The 18,436-nt window shown below is 44.3% G+C and overlaps 1 protein-coding gene across 2 annotated transcripts in view; it reads right to left on the bottom strand.

Annotated features, from left to right (window-relative positions):
* The window catches only part of ksr2 (kinase suppressor of ras 2), a 490,636-nt gene that overhangs the window by 226,486 nt on the left and 245,714 nt on the right, over positions 1–18,436 (bottom strand). For both annotated transcript variants that reach the window (XR_010977280.1, XM_068055178.1), the window contains exon 5: positions 11,979–12,160. Coding sequence is in view for 1 of the 2 variants with exons in the window: in XM_068055178.1 (XP_067911279.1) it covers positions 11,979–12,160 (182 nt within the window). In the remaining variant the exon portion in view is untranslated. The remainder of the gene's footprint in view (positions 1–11,978; positions 12,161–18,436) is intronic.

The following is an 18,436-nucleotide window of genomic DNA, read 5'->3' as shown; positions in this document are numbered from 1 at the left end:
CTGTTCCCCATGGGGATCTCAGTGACAGATAATTTAACTTCTTCTTCTTCTTTGGCCTCCTTGTCTCGGGAGACAATGGGTAAGTGCCTGGAGGTGGTCAGTGGTTTGTGGAGCAGCGCCTGGAGTGGCTATAAAGGCCAATACTAGAGAGACAGACTCTTTCACAGGTGCTGCAGATAAAATAAAGTTGGCTGTCCCCTTGCGCTTCTGTCTTTTTTCCTGCCAACTGCTAAGTCTCTTCGACTCGCCACACTTTAGCCCCGCCTTTATGGCTGCCCGCCAGCTCTGGCGATTGCTGGCAACTGACTCCCACGACTTGTGATCAATGTCACAGGACTTCATGTCACGTTTGCAGACGTCTTTAAAGCGGAGACATGGACGACCGGTGGGTCTGATACCAGTGCCGAGCTCGCTGTACAATGTGTCCTTGGGGATCCTGCCATCTTCTATGCAGCTCACATGGCCAAGCCATCTCAAGCGCCGCTGACTCAGTAGGGTGTATAAGCTGGGGATGTTGGCCGCCTCGAGGACGTCTGTGTTGGAGATGCGGTCCTGCCACCTGATGCCAAGGATTCTCCGGAGGCAGCGAAGATGGAATGAATTGAGACGTTGCTCTTGGCTGACATACGTTGTCCAGGCCTTGCTGCCATAGAGCAAGGTACTGAGGACACAGGCTTGATACACTCGGACTTTTGTGTTCCGTGTCAGTGCGCCATTTTCCCACACTCTCTTGATTTCTGCATCGAGTGACAGGTTACTGGTGATAGTTGAGCCTAGGTAGGTGAACTCTTGAACCACTTCCAGAGCGTGGTCGCCGATATTGATGGATGGAGCATTTCTGACATCCTGTCCCATGATGTTCGTTTTCTTGAGGCTGATGGTGAGGCCAGATTCGTTGCAGGCAGCCGCAAACCTGTTGATGAGACTCTGCAGACACTCTTCAGTGTGAGATGTTAATGCAGCATCGTCAGCAAAGAGGAGTTCCCTGATGAGGACTTTTCGTACTTTGGTCTTCGTTCTTAGATGGGCAAGGTTGAACAACCTGCCACCTGATCTTGTGTGGAGGAAAATTCCTTCTCCTGAAGACTTGAACGCATGTGAGAGCAGCAGGGAGAAGAAAATCCCAAACAGTGTGGGTGCGAGAACACAGCCCTGTTTCACGTCACTCAGGATAGGAAAGGGGTCTGATGAGGCTGAATTATGCCTTTCATATTATCATGGAATGAGGTGATGATAGTTAGTAGTTTTGGTGGACATCCGATCTTTTAAAGTTGTCTGAAGAGACCACGTCTGCTGACGAGGTCAAAGGCTTTGGTGAGATCAATGAAAGCAACGTAAAGGGGCATCTGTTGTTCGCGGCATTTCTCCTGTAGCTGACGAAGGGAGAACAGCATGTCAATGGTCAATCTCTCTGCTCAAAAGCCACACTGTGCCTCAGGGTGGACACGCTCGGCCAGCTTCTGGAGCCTGTTTAAAGTGACTCGAGCGAAGACTTTCCCCACTATGAGATTCCACGGTAGTTGTTGCAGTCACTGCGGTCACCTTTGTTTTTATAGAGGGTGATGATATTGGCATCGCACATGTCCTGAGGTACTGCTCCCTCGTCCCAGCACAGGCAAAGCAGTTTGTAGAGTGCTGAGAGTATAGCAGGCTTAGCACTCTTGATTACTTCAGGGGTAATGCTGTCCTTCCCAGGGGCTTTTCCGCTGGCTAGAGAATCATTGGCATTACTGAGTTCCGATTTAGTTGGCTGTACGTCCAGCCCATCCATGACTGGCAGAGGCTGAGCTGCATTGAGGGCGGTCTCAGTGACAACATTCTCCCTGGAGTACAGTTCTAGGTAGTGCACCACCCAGCAGTCCATTTGCTAGCGTTGGTCAGTGATTGTGTCCCCTGATTTAGATTTGAGGGGGGTGATCTTCTTGATGGTTGGCCCAAAAGCTCTCTTAATGCCATCATACATTCCTCTGATGTTTCCGGTGTCTGAGGCCAGCTGAATATGACTGCATAGGTGTTGCCAGTAGTCATTTGTGCAGCGCTTCTGGCTGTTTTAAGTGAGGAAAACGTTGCATACAAGTTTTTGGGTCATTTCACTTTGTGTAGTGATGATTCAGTTTGCTTTCAGACCTGTGGAAAGACATGGTCCTACATAATCATGCAGCCATCTCCTCTCTAGATTGCAATTAATATATTGCCACTGGAAATTAACTGAAATAAAATGAACTAAATTAGCAAGATGACCCTATGTTTAGCACTGATGAATGAAACATTTTTGTGCTATAACACCCTTAGCTGAGAGTGCAGTGCCCTGATAAGAGCCACTGCAGTTTTTATGAGTATAGTTTTTTTTTGTCAAAGGGTTTCGGGAAGATGAGACATCTTAAGCAACATCTTAGCTGAGAAAATAAAATCTTGTTCTACGCAAAAAAAATGCTTCTTGGAAAGGGGCATGGGTCATGCATCTCCAAACAGAGGTATCATCATAAAAAGGTTTGGAAACCACTTAACTAGAAGATGCAAGGGATTTTAGCAAATGTCCAGTGGCATTGCTCATGGTGAGTCAGAGTTACGCTTTTTTCTGTGATGGAACACCAATGGCATTCAGAAATGGCATATTTCACTTAAGAACCTATCACCGATTGATGTTCAAAAGTCTGTTTATGGCCCCTGTGCTGGCAATGCATTAATTTTTTAAATTCTCATCCTTGTCTTCAAATCCCTCCATGCCCTCTCCCCTCCCTATCTTTGTAACCAACTCCAGCTCTACACCCTTCAAGGTCTCTGCACTCCTCCTATTCTGGCCTCTTGCTCATCCCCAATTTTAATTGCTCCACCCTTGGCAGTTGTGCCTTTAGTTGCCTAGACCCTAACCTCTGGAATACCCTCCCTAAATCTATCCACATCTCTCCTCCTTTAAGACAACACTTAAAACCTACCTCTTTACCCAAACTTTAGGTCATCTGTCTGAATATCTCATGTGGCTGGTGTCAAATTTTGTTTCATAATGTTCCAGTGAGGCATGTTGGGACATTTTACTATATTAAAGGCACTATATAAATGCATGTTGTTGTGGTTGATATTGTTAACTGTACCTGCCTGTCAGGTGCTGTCCCTCTCCACTTCAAATCCGCCTCAAAAAACCCAGCCTTGATCCCTCTGTCCTTGCAATCTGATGCCCATCTCTAACTTGCAATTCCTCTCCAGAGTCCATGAATGTGTTGTCACCTCCCAAATCCATGTCCATCTTTCCCACAACTCCATGTTTGAACCTTTCCAATCAGGTTCCCACTGAAATGGCGCTTATCAAAGTCACAAATGACATCCTATATGACTGTGATCACAGTAAACTATCCTTCCTTATCTTTCTCGAATTGTCTGCAGCCTTTGACAGAGTTGACTACACCATCCTCCTCCAACACCTCCCCTCCACTGCCAAGCTGGGTGGGACTGCCTTTGCCTGGTTCCATTTCTATCCATGTGGCTGGAGTCACAGAATCACTTGCAATGACTTCTCTTCCCACTCCCATATAATTATCTCTAGAGTTTCCCAACAATCTATCCTTGGCTCCCTTCTATTTCTCATCTACATGCTACCCGTCAACGACATCACCCGAAAACACAACAGATTCCATATGTACGCTGACGACACCTTACCACCACCTATCTCGACACAGCACTACCTTGGATTTGGCATGTTGCTTGTCTGGCATCCAGTACTGGATAAGCAGAAGTTTTCTCCAGTTGAATATTGGAAGACCAAAGTCACTGGGCCCAATTTTAATTCTGTGCAAGTGGGTGCGTTTTGAATGGGTTAAAATCAATCCCATTGCTTTGGTCCCCACCACAAACTGTATATGAACACAGGAACAGGGATAGACCATTCTATTAGAGTCATAGAGTCATTTACAGCACAGAAGGAAGCTCTTCAGACCATCGGGTCCATGCCACTAAGTTGTGGTCAGGTCCTAGCAAGACCCTCAAGCCTGTTTCACCATTCAATGAGATCATGGCTGATCGACAACCTAACTCCACATATCCACCGTTGTCCCATATCGTTCAATATATTTTGCTAACAAAGATTTATCAATCTCAGATTTGAAATTTACAACTGACAATTAACAATTGATCTTGTATCCCTAATTTTCTTCACTCCACCCTTGGCAATCATGCCTTCAGGTGCCAGGGCCCAAAGCTCTGGAATTCCCTCCCTAAGCAGGAGGTGGTGGCGTAGTGGTAATGTCACTGGATTACTAAACCAGAGGCCTCGGCTAATGCTCTGGGGACATGGATTCCAAACCCACCATGGCAGATAGTGAAATTTGAATTCAATTTAAAAATCCAGAATTAAAAGCTAATCTAATGTGACCAGTAAACCACTGTCAATTGTTGTAAAAGCCCATCTGGTTCATTCATGTCCTTTAGGGAAGGAAATCTGCTGGCCTTACCTGGTCTGGCCTACATGTGCCTCCAGTCCCACAGCAATGTGGTTGACTCTTAAATGTCCTCTGAAATGGCCTAGCGAACCACTCAGTTGTGACACCCCAGCATCGACCTAGGCACTGACAAGGGCAAACCCAGCCCTCTTGAACCTGCAAAGTCATCCTTACTAACATCTGAGGGCTTGTGCCAAAATTGAGAGAGCTGTCCCACAGACTAGCCAAGCAACAGCCTGACATAGCCATACTCACGGAATCAGACCTTCCAGACAATGTTCCAGACTCCTCCATCACCATCCCTGGGTATATCCTGTCCCAGCGGCAGAGGTGGCGGCACAGTGGTATACAGTCGAGGTTGCCCTGGGAGTCAACATTGACTCTGGATTCCATGAAGTCTCATGGCATCAGGTCAAACATGGGCAAGGAAACCTCCTGTTGATTACCACCTACCGCCCCCTCATCAGCTGATGAATCAGTGCTTCTCCACGTTGAACACCAATTGGAAGAAACATTAATGGTAGCAATAGCACAGAATTTACTCTGGGTGGGGGACTTCAAAGTCCATCACCAAGAATGGCTTGGGAGCACCACTACTGACTGAAGTGTGTGAGTCTTAAAGAACATATCTAACATATGCTAGGCTGGGTCTGCAGCAGGTGGTAAGGGAAAAGCATACTTGACCTCATCCTCACAAATCTACCTGTCGCAGATGCATCTGTCCATGACAGTGTTGGTAGGAGTGACCACCGCACACTCCTTGTGGAGACAAAGTCCCGTCTTCACATTGAGGATACCCACCATCGTGTTGTGTAGCACTACCACCGTGCTAAATGGGATAGATTTTGAACAGATCTAGCAATTCAAAACCGGGCATCCGTGAGTGCTGTGGGCCATCAGCAGCAGCAGAATTGTATTCAACCACAAACTGTAACCTCATGGCCTGGCATATCCCCCACTCTACCATTACTATCAAGCCAGGGGACCAATCCTGGTTCAATGAAAAGTGCAAGAGGGCATGCCAGAAGCAGCACCAGGCATACCTAAAAATGAGTGCAAAAGTGCAAAAGACAAGGCTGAAGCATTTGCATCCATCTTCAACCAGAACTGCCGAGTGGATGATCCATCTCGACCCCTCCTGAAGTCCCCAGCATCACAGATGCCAGTCTTTAGCCAATCCGATTCAGTCCATATGATATCAAGAAATGACTGACGGCACTGCATACTGCAAAGACTATGGGCCCTGACAACATTCCGGCAATAGTACTGAAGACTCGTGCTCCAGATCTAGTTGCGCCCCTAGCCAAGCTGTTCCAGTACAGCTACAACACTGGCATCTACACGGCAATGTGGAGAATTGCCCAAGTATGTCCTGAATACAAAAAGCAGGACAAATTCAACCCAGCCAATTACCGCCCTACAGTCTACTCTCAATCATCAGCAAAGTGATGGAACGGATCATCCGCAGTGCTATCAAGCGACACTTGCACAGCAATAACCTGCTCAGTGATGCTCAGTTCAGGTTCCGCCAGGGCCACTCAGCTCCTGACCTCACTACAGCCTTGGTTCAAACATGGATAACAGAGCTGAACTCCAGAGGTGAGTGAGAGTGCCTGCCCTTGGCATCAAGGCAGCATTTGACCGAGTGTGGCATCAAGGAGCCCTAGCAAAACTTGAGTCAATAGGAATCAGGGGGAAAACTCTCCACTGGCTGGAGTCAAACCTAGCACAAAGGAAGATGTCTGTGGTTGTTGGAGGTCAATCATCTCAGTCCCAGGATGTTACTGCAGGAGTTCCTCAGGGTAGTGCCCTCGGTCCAACCATCTTCAGCTGCTTCCTCAATGACCTTCCCTCCATTATAATGTCAGGTATGGGGATGTTCGCTGATGTTGGCACCATGTTCAGCACCATGTGCGACTCCTCAGATACTGAAGCAGCCCATGTCCAGATGCAGCAAGACCTGGACAACTTTTCATCATGAAAGGTCACTGACCTGAAATGTTAACTTTGCTTCTCTCTCCACAGATGCTGCCAGACTTGCTGAGTATTTTCCAGCACTTTTTGTTTTTATTTTATTATTAAAAAAAAAGCCTCTCTGCTTTTCTATCTCTCTTACTTCCTTTAAGACACTCCCTAAAACCTAGCTATTTGACCAACCTTTCCTAATATTTCTTTATGTGGCTTGGTGTCAAATTTTGTTTGATAATCGCTCCTGTGATGTACTTTTGGATGATTTGCCATTTTAAAAGTGCTATTTAAATGCAAGTTGTTGTTGTAATCCATAAAGTTAAAAATGTGACTAGGTTTCCCTGTGTTAATCAACAGTTTTCTTCCCAATTTCAGACAGGCCTTTAAACATTAATTTTTTGCCTTACATTACCTGCTATGCTTCCTTGTACAAGTTTGTGCTGGTAATTTGTAGAAAACAGGTATGTGCCCATGTCACTTATCATACTCTATGGGCATCCATGATCTTCTGCTTACTCTACAGTAATTGATCTGTCTGAGATCAATTGCCAAAGGGAAACAACATTGTGGACTCCACTTATGGCAATTATATGGCACAATTTCTTCCACACTGGATAGAACTGGCAGAATTTCCGCAGAGATCCTAACCGGCCAACTTCCATATGTGACATCAAGATGGGAGGGAGGGAAGAATGGAAGTGATGTTTGCTGTCCATTGTCAGAGTTTTGGAACCTGCCCAGAAAGGGGCAGTTTTATTTAGAGATACAGCACTGAAACATGCCCTTCGGCCCACCGAGTCTGTGCCGACCATCAACCACCCATTTTTTATACTAATCCTACACTAATCCCATATTCCTACCACATCCCCACCTGTCCCTATATTCCCCTACCACCTACCTATACTACGGGCAATTTATAATGGCCAATTTACCTATCAACCTGCAAGTCTTTTGGTGGTGGTAGGAAACCGGAGTACCTGGCGAAAACCCATGCAGACACAGGGAGAACTTGCAAACTCCACACAGGCAGTACCCAGAATTGAACCCAGGTCGGTGGAGCTGTGCTAACCACTGCGCCGCCCCAACAACTGGCAGAAACAGATGTTGCCCAAACTCCATGCCCTCCCTATCCAGATTGCACCATTTTTGCACCCAAAGTAGGCTGCAATTTCTAGGTCAACATCTGTGAAACAAATTAAGGATGGATATTAAAATGTCAAAATTGTGTATTAGAGCATTCACTCAACTAACTTTCGCGATCAGAGAGCATTTTTAGAGTTTTCTCTCCTTGGATATTTGTGATTACTCACATCCCCTAAGTAAATCAGGGAAAACCTATGGCAGTGTAAAAGTACATAAGCTGCAGCAAGAAGCAGGCACAACGGGCTGGATGGCTTTCTCTCGTTTCATACAGGAGGTCTGGTGGTAGGATTATCTCAGCAGCATCTTTGCTATCTACACGGGTTAAACAGAAACTCTGCATGGCTGTGTTCAAATGGGCCTGCTTTACTATTAATGACCTTAATAACTGTTATCCTTTGCAGTGTTAATGCCACTCACATGTTAGAAACAGAAAGTAGAAAGAGAAAGCACAAAGCATATTGATACATTTTACTCAAAGACCTTGACATTACACCATGGGATTATAATTTACGAATGTTTCAATGACTTGTCTGAAATTCCACGATTTGAGTAGAGGTTTTTACACATTTATTTTACAAGAGAGGAATTTCAGATGGATGTGTTAAATGCTTTTCCTTCATTATCAAATAGTGTCATGTCAACGGAGATTAATGAATCACTGTGTAGAAGACATGAAAAAATAGGGAGAAATAAAAATCATTAAAACAATAAAATAGACATCTAGATAAAAATGATTGCTGGTTTTATTCATCAAGTATGCAACTTTTCACAGAAAATGCATTCTAATGCCCAGCAGTTCATTCCATCCATAAGAAGCAGAAAACAGCCTTCATCTGGTAAAAGATTAATTGCTCAGCCCTCCACCTGACAGGAATCTTATGCAGCACCACAGGATGAATCATGTTGCAGGATAAGTAGCAACAGATGAATTAGAACATATTGGTCTGGCTTTGAGTCTATGATGTGTCATGTTCCATCTGGAACAATAACAGTTTAATTTGCGCTACTTTTTACCATTTGCAGTCTCCTCACACGGTCACTTCAGGCTCCTATTTGTAGATTAACATATTTCAACACAATGCTTGCTGAAACACTGCAGCAACATGAAACATTGACACAGGTAACATGTACGCTATAGCATGCTCATACCTAGAAATAATTAGAAACAAAAATTCTGCTCACACCTTACTTTTTCCTGAGGACAATATGCTGTATAAACCACATACATATTTGTCACAGTGGTAGTCTATATTGCATACAACTGAAATTCTTGGATTCTTGATTCAGCAGTGTGTAAATACTTAAAATTGAAAATTCAACAACTCTAGGCTGTCCACACAGATATGAGGGCCAGTAACTTATCCCCTTAACTCAGACCTCCAAGACAATCTTTTACATCTTCTCCGACAACTTGATATGAAACATTCAATGAATTTAACTTTGGGAATGTACAAGAAGGAATGTACAATGCTAGCTGATTTATGCAGTTATATTGCTATTATGAAAATTTGGTGGTGCATCTTGCCCTTTTACCACATACTCTTGGGGTGAAAGTCTCTTTAATAAATGCAAGCAACCTAAATAAAGTGAACTTGATCGTGTGAACCCAGTTCATTGTAAATCTTGGGGTTAGGGCTATTTGTGTGCTCAGGGAGGCTGCTTGTACCATTCATGGTGCTACAGGGGTACCTTCCCCATAGGTGCAGAAAGATATTAGAGTGACACATTTCTGCTCCATCGAGGAGAGGCAGGGGCAATAAATGCTGTCGTAGTCAGCAAATGCCCACATCCCATGAATGAATTATAAAAAAAAAAGCTGGTTTGGCTTGAGCGTCATAGCAAAAAACAAAATCAATGTTGCGACTGTTCTAATGTTACCGTACCGACTCTCAAATGGTAACTGATCTCTCTGAGATGGATTACTGTTGAGATATGACATTGTGGAGCCCATTTACAACACTTTCTGTATATACCTACTGTTGGCCTTTTGCCAGGCAGGAGTGGCAGGATTAGGGTTTAACCCAGCAGTCCTAAACCCTGAATGTAACTTCATGCAGGTGGAAGCATGTGGGGTCCCTCCATTGGAATTTCTCAGTGAAACAAGGAAGATCGAAAATTCGTCACCCACCTCACGCTTGATTAAACTAATTGAGCCCCCAAAACAGACCAGGATTTCTAGTCTCATATTTGTTCAGATTTGCAATAGTCCTACTGCACCAAATTAAAAACAGCTGGAATGCATTTCCAAGTATATCAAGATACAAGATGAATTTTGAACAGGAAAATTCTCAAGTCAAAGCTCCACATTTTATTGATGATTTTATGAAGATCTGTCTCATGAAATGAATGCTGCTTGAACAAATATAATTTCAAATTTCATGTATTCTCTGTATATCTGAAAAGAATTAGTAATGCTTTCAAGTATACGTGCTATAATTACTAATGTACCTAGATTGAATACATATATAATAATATTACAGTTAATTTTGAGATTTTTAATAATGCCAGTTTGGTAATTGGATCTCAAAACTTTATTTTTCTCCTACCTTGGTCTGATATGTGGAAACCTGTCACAATGTTGAAGTGTTTCGAAAGTACTGAGAAATCCAAAAGGCGGAACACCTGTTAACCCAATATGGAAAGCACACTACTTTCACATAGGGAGACACTACACTTAATCTCGTCCAGATATCTTGGCTATGTTTATTTGCGCCACAAATGAGTTAGGGCAGATTTCTTGTATGGTCCCAAAATGATCTTTGGACTCGTTCCCATATGGTCTGGTTCCACCTCAATACATGTGCATAGATGCAAAACGACTCAAACGTCTTTATTGCCAGAAATCACTCCCAGATATAGAACAGAATGGTGACAGCACAGGAGGCCATTCAGCCTGTCATGTCTGCACCGGCTCTCTGCAAGAGCAACTCACCTAGACCCACTGCCCCACCTTTACCCGTAGACCTGCAAATCTTTTCTCTTCAGATATTTATCCAATTCCCTTTTGAAAGCCACAATTAAATCTGCCTCCATCACACTCTCAGGCAGTGCATTCCTCCAGATTGTCACCACTCGCTGCATAAAAAAGTTTTTCCTCATGTCGCCGTTGCTTCGTTTGCCAATCACCTTAAATCTGTGTCCTCTGGTTCTCGATTCTCCCACCAATGGGACTGTGTTGTCATACCCAGCTTCCAGATAACGCCTTCCAGCAGCCGTTAACCCAACTTTTAAAATTGTCTCATGAGATATATGATGGTCATCTGCCATCAACATGGCGGAAGGACCTAACACATGTCAGCTTATGACATGCCAGTCACCGTGATGCTCTAAAGGTCCAGATTCAGTGCCACATACCAGATTAATCAGCCTGGATCTTACACATGGGCAAAATGAAGCCCCACTGTAGCATACCTGGAAGCTCTGAACCATGAAGGAGAACTGTTTTGACATGTCATATATATATATGACCAGCCCTGGAGCTTCGCTGTCATTTAAGACAGACAAGAAACACCAATGTGCCCTATGCTAATTCTCAGCAAAGGACTGTGTCCACACTGAAACTGCTATCCACTATTGCCCCAGGTACCAATATGAATCAACAACCAAGACAAGTGCCCCTTGTCTCTTCTAGTCAATATCATTGTGTATATTCCGAGTACATTTTTCGACTCTTACCAATATGTACAATTATTATCTCTACTCCAAAAAATTATTTGCAAAAGATCCTGCTGTTACACAAGCGTGGCTGACTTTCACCATAATTACCAGAACTAACTGCTCCATAGGTTTAGACGGGGTGAAACTCCAAAATACTTTAAAAACTTTAAACAAATCCGAATGCTCCCATTTTAATTACTGTACTTCCTGGAACACTAGTGATTTTCTTTTGAGAAGATGATAAAATGTTATTGTAGCTAAGCCCATTATTGACAAAATCGCCATGAAATCAAGCACTAGAGCAATCAAAAAACCTCAAGATGCTTCAAACCAAGCTCTGCTCTTTAATATACAATATACATCATTAGCTTATTCAATTAATTTCTTGCTAGATCATGAACTGCACGTTACTCTGCTGTGATTCTCAGTGCATGCTATAGCCTGAAATAAGTGATGTAATATCACTGATTCAGATATAATACCTTTGATTACCAATAGCTGGTATAGCTTTAGCAGGTTACCTCCTAAATGCTCCATTACTGAATCAACAACTGCTCTTTTACAAACTTACCAAACTACATGTGAGTTTTTTTTTGATGTAAAACAAATAAGTAAATCAACACAATATTTAAGGGGCAATAGGATTAAAAATAAAGTGGCTTTAAGATTCAAAAATAGATGGCCGCTGTTATTTCAAAATGAAGTGGCTGAATTTTGACCTGTAATATACCCCTTGTTCATCCAATCAGCAATTCACAATGACTTGCGGTTACTTACTTGATGAGAAATTGGCTTCAGTGTGAACAGGAGGAGTAGAAGGAAGAAAAGACGGGTATCCCACAAAGAAGGAACGCAAAGAACGTTCGGAGAGAAGAGGGGAACGCTGAGCAGGGATGTTTTCGCAGCTACCAACACTATTGTGAATCTTCAGGTTTAGAGGTTTGTTCTTTTTCTTTGCTCTGGCAGAATGATACAAAAGGTAACAAATCAGTAAATACCTATTCACATGTAAAAGGCTAGCCCCCAAATATAATGAAAGATACACTGCTTATAAACAAAAATGACTTCAGAAACAACCAGAACAGGACACTCAAAAAAGTGCAAAATCTTTCTACCACTGTTCAGCTTTGATCAGTTCTTGAATAACTTTTTGGGGTTTTACTGTAACCTTGATTAAATTTCAAGTTCCAGCACCGATTGCAAATACTTCAACTAACTGAACAATAGAAATATCTTATAAAATACTGGATAGGCATATTTCAAATACAACACAGTTCTTCATTTTCCTCAGATATAACTGTTTGGTCAGTGAGAAGTATCAAGGAATACATAGGAAAATTAGAATTTGCCTGCAAGTATTACAGTAAAGCTTCCTGTTTTGCATGAAGGATTAACAACAAAGACTGGTTGCTTCCATCCCAACATTCAAAAGTCTATACAAAATCTACCTTTTTAGCAATGTCTTCAGTCACCTCCCTTAACTGTTCTTCAGCTTTTGCTTAGCTCGATGAAGAATAATGGGATGTTCCACTTGGATAAAGGTGACATTTAAGTGCAAGTTATTGCTGTTCTTGAAGTCAAATCAGTTTGAAGAGTATAGGTCAACCCAGACTAAAATGCCAGTGCTGACTGTGCATGATAACCATCTTCCCTCATTATTTTATTCCCATACTATCTGTACACTTGGAAGGCATACAAATTAACAGACAGGTTTAGAGGACCTTTATTTTTGCTGCTTAGATTTATGTAAATAATGGCCCCAGTATTTACTTGGAACCTGGAAGAGAATTGGGGGGTGCGGGGTGTTGGTGTTGCAGTTGGGAAACCCAGAGGTATTTCATGATAAGACCTGTTTTTAAATTGAACAGAAGGTTTCCCACTTGACAACCTGCTTGATTGACAGGCTGGTTGCTTGTCCGGCAGAGAGACGGCTGGGGAGTAGATGATAGGTGAGTCGGAGATCGTGGCGGGGGGGTGCAGTTAATGGGTGAACATGGCAAGTGGGAAGGGGCAGTTGGCAATCGTGATGAACATCCAGAGAATGCGGTGGGGTACAGGATGGGGGCAATCAGAGATGACGGCGGTGGGGGAGGATGAAGTAGCAAATTGCTTGGGATGGAGTCAGACATCGCGAGGTCTGATCATCGGGTATGTAAACACATATGCTTGAAGAGCTGGAGGAACTAATCCTGCCTCTCCTGGCCCACATGCAGTACACTTACCTCATGGCTTTTGCTCCCTTTACCTGCTGGGATTCTCACCAACTGGCATCCATTGGTTAAAAATAAAAATGTAGGTAAAATGGAGGCATGCAGCCTCATTAAAATATTTTACTGATGGATCTGCCTCCTGAGTGCAGATCAGGTTTCTATCCTCTGACCCACCTCTGTTAAAAACAAAACTGGGTGGATTGCAAATGGGTTGGGGTTGGGTTCAGAAATTTAACATTTTTAGCTCCTACCGACCCTCAACCCATATGTCCTTGTAGGGGGGGAAAGGGGGTGGGGGAGGTGGTGGTTAAAGCTCTCCCCATTCTCAACACTCATGAGGGAGTTTATAAAGAGGCATAATCTTTTAAAGGGGAGAACGGAGTACAATTCACTAGCTTTACACAATATACTCAAACTGAAAATTACATTAAATATAAAGTTTTTAAAATGTCATTGATATAATTTAGCACAGGCTGCTAATTTCAATTATAGTCACAGGCTGGAATTTTACAGTGGGCGGAGGGGAGCCGTCCACCAACTGAAAAATCTGTGGCGATCCTGCCTCCGCTGGGCAGGATCCATACTGGATTTTACGGTCCACAGGCCCTAAAATGGTCCTAGCTGGGACTTCCATCTTATTGAGGCAGAAAGTCCTGCCTAATAGAGCTGCCAGCCAATCAGTAGTCCCAGCAGGGCCACCGGGAGCGGTGGCCACTGCTGGGACTGCAACCCAGCTGAAGAAGGAAGCTGTCGGGGAGCAACAGAAAACGGGTACATTTATGGGGCGTCGCCAGGGGCAATCGGTCAGGCCCTGGAGAGGCAAGGGTGGGGGGGGGCGGGGTGCGTGTTGGGCGTTGGTGGTGGTAGGGGCATTGGGGGCGGCCCTCCGTCGGGCACAGGGCACCCGATCAGGAGGGCCCCCCAGACAGTCAGAAGGCCGCCTTGTCAGGTGGCTTTTCTGAGGTCTTGGCTGCCCGCCAGCCACGAGTAAAATACCCGTGGCGGCGGGCGGAAGCTCTTAAGTAACCATTAATTGGCTACTTAAGGGTCTTGATTGGTTTAGGGCAGGTGGGTTGTTTTCGCCGCCGTGTGTAAGTTGGCAGCAGAGGCGTGAGTAGGTTGGGAAGGGCCCCCCCCCCCCCCGAGGCCTCCCACTCAATTTTATGTCCCCGCCCACTCCCCACCGCCACCAGCTTGCTCTTTACCCGGCTTTTACCCGTGGCAAGCGGGCGGCTGGTAGACATGGAAGGCCACCCAGTGATACCTGGCGGCCTCTCAGCGCACTGGGATGGGGCCCTGACAATCGGCCACTTAAGACCTTGACTGCCACAGGATATAGATAGGCTAACAGAATGGGTAGACAAGTGGCAGATGGAATTTAAGACTGACAAGTGTGAGGTGATACATTTTGGCAGAAGGGATAGGGTGAGGCAATATATACTTAATGGCACAGTTCTAAAGAGTGGGACCTGCGGGTGCATGTGCATTGATCTTTGAAGGTGGCAGGACATTTGAGAGAGTGGTCAGCAAAGCATATGGGATCTTGAGCTTCATAAATAGAGGCATTGAGTACAAAAGCTGGGAAGTTATGCTGAACCTGTATAAAGCTTTGGTTAGACCACAACTAAAGTATGTGTCCAGTACTGTTTATGGTTACGCGGCCCACAGAAAGTGGGGTGGAGGCGGCAGCGGGCCAGGAAGGCCTCCCGGAGCCTCCTGCTCAATTTTACGCCACGCCCCCGCCACCATCCAGCTTGCTGGGGTGGCGTAAAATTCCGGCCACAGAGTAGAAATTCAAAATTTGCTGATGATACCAAACATGGAGGAGTGGCACACAGTGAGGATGATACAAATTGACTGCCACAGGGTGCCCAGGACCCGAGACGCCCCCCATTTCCCTCCAAATGACCACCCTTGGCTCGCTGGGCTGTGACCGATTCTCATGGCGAAGCAACCCCTACTTATCTTTATATAAATAAAAGCAAAATACTGCGGATGCTGGAAATCTGAAATAAAAACAAGAAATGCTGGAAATACTCAGCAGGTCTGGCAGCATCTGTGGAGAGAGAAGCAGAGTTAATGTTTCGGGTCAGTGACCCTTCTTCGGAACTGCTCTGAAGAAGGGTCACTGACCCAAAATGTTAACTCTGCTTCTCTCTCCACAGATGCTGCCAGACCTACTTACCTTTAGTCTTGGCTCCATGTTCTCGGCTGGGCTGCAGTCCCAGCAGTGGCCACCGCTCCTGGTGGCGCTGCTGGGACTAAGAGCTGCCTTCCTCACGTGGGTGGCAGTCCCGCCTTTGAACAGTTAAAGCCTGGGGACCCGTAAAATGCGTGTCGGATCCCTGGGCTGGGTGGATGCGGATTTGCCACCAACTTTTATGTAAAATCCAGTCCTGTGTTTCAAGATCCAAGTCATTTATATATAGCAAAAAGTGCAATGGTCCTAGCACTGAATCTTAGGAAACACCACTGTCTACCATCCTCCACTCTGAATAACAACCATTTACCAAAAATCGCTGTTTTCTGTCTTTAAGCCAATTTTTAAATTCAAATTGACACAACCCTCCTATTCCATGAGCCTCAATTTTGTTAACCAGCCTTTTATGTGGTACTTTATCAAAAGCTTTTTCAAAATCCATATGGACAAAATACACTGCATTCCCTTCATCAACCTTCTCTGTTACTTCATCAAAAAATTCACTTAGATTAGTCGAGCATGGTCTGCCTTTTATAAATCCACGCTGGCTATCCTTAATTAACTCAAACCTCTCCAAGTGCCTGTTGATTTTTTCCCTTGATTATTGTTTCTAAAACCTTACCCACCACTGACGTTAAACTAACTGGCCTGTAGTTGCTAGGACTGTCCTTATACCCTTTCTTGAATAAGGGTGTCACATTTGCCACTCTCTAATCCTCTGGCACCTCACCCATATCTAGGGCAGATTGGAAAATTATGGCAAGCCCTTCTGCTATCTCTATCCCCACTTCCTTTAGCAACCTGGCATGCAAGCCATTGGGACCAGGTGACTTATCTACCCTAAGCGTAGCCAGCCTTTTCAATACCTCCTCCCGCTCAATTTTTATACTATCCATTGCCTCTACTCTCTCCACTTCGACCAATATTGCCAGATTCCTCTTCCTTAGTAAACACCAATACAAAGTACTCATTAAGTATTCTAGCCTTGCCCTGTGCCTCTAAGCATATATTACCTTCTTTGTCCCTAATAGGCTCCACTCTACCTCTTACTACCCGCTTACTATTTACATGTCAGTACAAGATTTTTGGGTTCCCTTTTATGTTGATTGTCATTCTAGTCTCATATTCTCCCTTTGCTAGTCTTATTTTTCTCTTCACCTCCCCTTTCAACTTACTGTATTTGGCCTGGTTCTCACTTGAAGAATTCACCTGGCATGCATTATACACCTTTTTTTGTTTCATTATAATTTCTATCTCCCTCTTCATCCAAGGAGCCCTGTTTTTGGTTCCCCTACCTTGCACTCTTGTCAGAATGTATCTCGCCTGTATCTGAAGCATCTCTTCCTTTAAGATAACCCATTGTTCCATTACAGTTTTGCCTGTCAGTCTTTGGTTCCACTTTATCCTGGCTAGATCTGTTCTCATCACAGTGAAATTATCCCTCTTCTAATCTAGATATTCTACCTTATTTCATTCATTGCTTTTCTGCATTATGAGTCTAAACCCTATGATACGAAGATCACTGTTACCCAAGTGCTCCACTACAGACACTTGGTCCACTTGGCCATCTCATTTCCCAGCACCAGTTCCAGCAATGCATCTTTTCTAGTTGGGCAGAAAACATACTGATCAAGGAAGTTCTCCTGAATGCAGTCCAGAAATTCCTCCTCCACCTTTCCCTTTACTCTAAAATTGTCTGAATCAATATTTGGGTAATTAAAGTCCCCCAAAATCACCACGCTATAGTTCTTGCACATCTCTGATTTCCCTGCAGATTTGCTCCTCTATTTCTCTCACTATTTGGAGGCCTATAGAATACCCCTAGTAGTGTGATCATACCCTTTTTGCTCCTCAACTCTAACCAAATGGATTCTGTCCTTGCCCCTCAAGGACATCCCCTCTTTCCAACACTACAATGTCTTCCCTAATCAGTTAGACCACCCACCTCCCTTTTTCCTTCTCTATCTTTTCTGAGCACTCTATATCTTTGTATATTAAGCGTGCAGTCCTCACCATTTTTAAACTACGTTTCTGTTATTGCCACTACATCATATTTCCATACTGCTATTTGTCCTTTTAGCTCACCAACCTTATTCACTACACTTTGTGTGTTTACATACATGCATTGTAAACCTGTCTTTGCATTCCTCGTAGCCCTTCTCAATCTGCTTCTATCAAATATGGAATTATTTACTTCACTAGTACTGTCCAACACTCTCACATTATGCACATTATTCCTCTTTTCTACTTCTATATGCTGGTGCCCATCCCCTTGTCAATTTAGTTAAAACCCTCCCAAAATACACTAGTGAACCTCCCCGTCCCACCATGTGGGACTCACAATAATCATTACAGAAAGCCTCTCTCCCTGACTATGGAAACTCCTATAAGAACTACATTTCTACATTTTGCTCCTTCCTCCTGTACAGTCCCTTGCCCATTGATGCCATGGTCTGGACTGCACTCCTTCTGGGTACCGTCAATCCCAGCAGTTTCCAATGCTGAGTACCTGTTTGAGAGTGGCACACATCCCGAAGATTCCTGCACCTCCTGCCTCTTCCTAGTCTTCCAGATGGGTACCCACCTAGTATCCTGAACTCTTACTGCCTGTGGGGTGACCATCTCCAGGAAACTCTCCTGCTCCCTGATGCTCCAGTGATTCCAGCTGCCCGTCAAGCTCGGAAAACCTGAGCTCGAGCTGAAGCAACTGGAAACACTTCTTTACACGGGATAGCGTGAAGTGTCCTGGAGTTCCCACATGACACAGGAATTGCAAGCAGAGGGTCGCAGCTGCCCATCCGTGCGCTAAAAAGAAAACTAAAAAG

This window comes from Heterodontus francisci, chromosome 23, assembly GCF_036365525.1.
Source record: "Heterodontus francisci isolate sHetFra1 chromosome 23, sHetFra1.hap1, whole genome shotgun sequence".
NCBI lineage: Eukaryota > Metazoa > Chordata > Chondrichthyes > Heterodontiformes > Heterodontidae > Heterodontus > Heterodontus francisci.
This window is presented reverse-complemented; position numbering and strand designations above follow the sequence as displayed.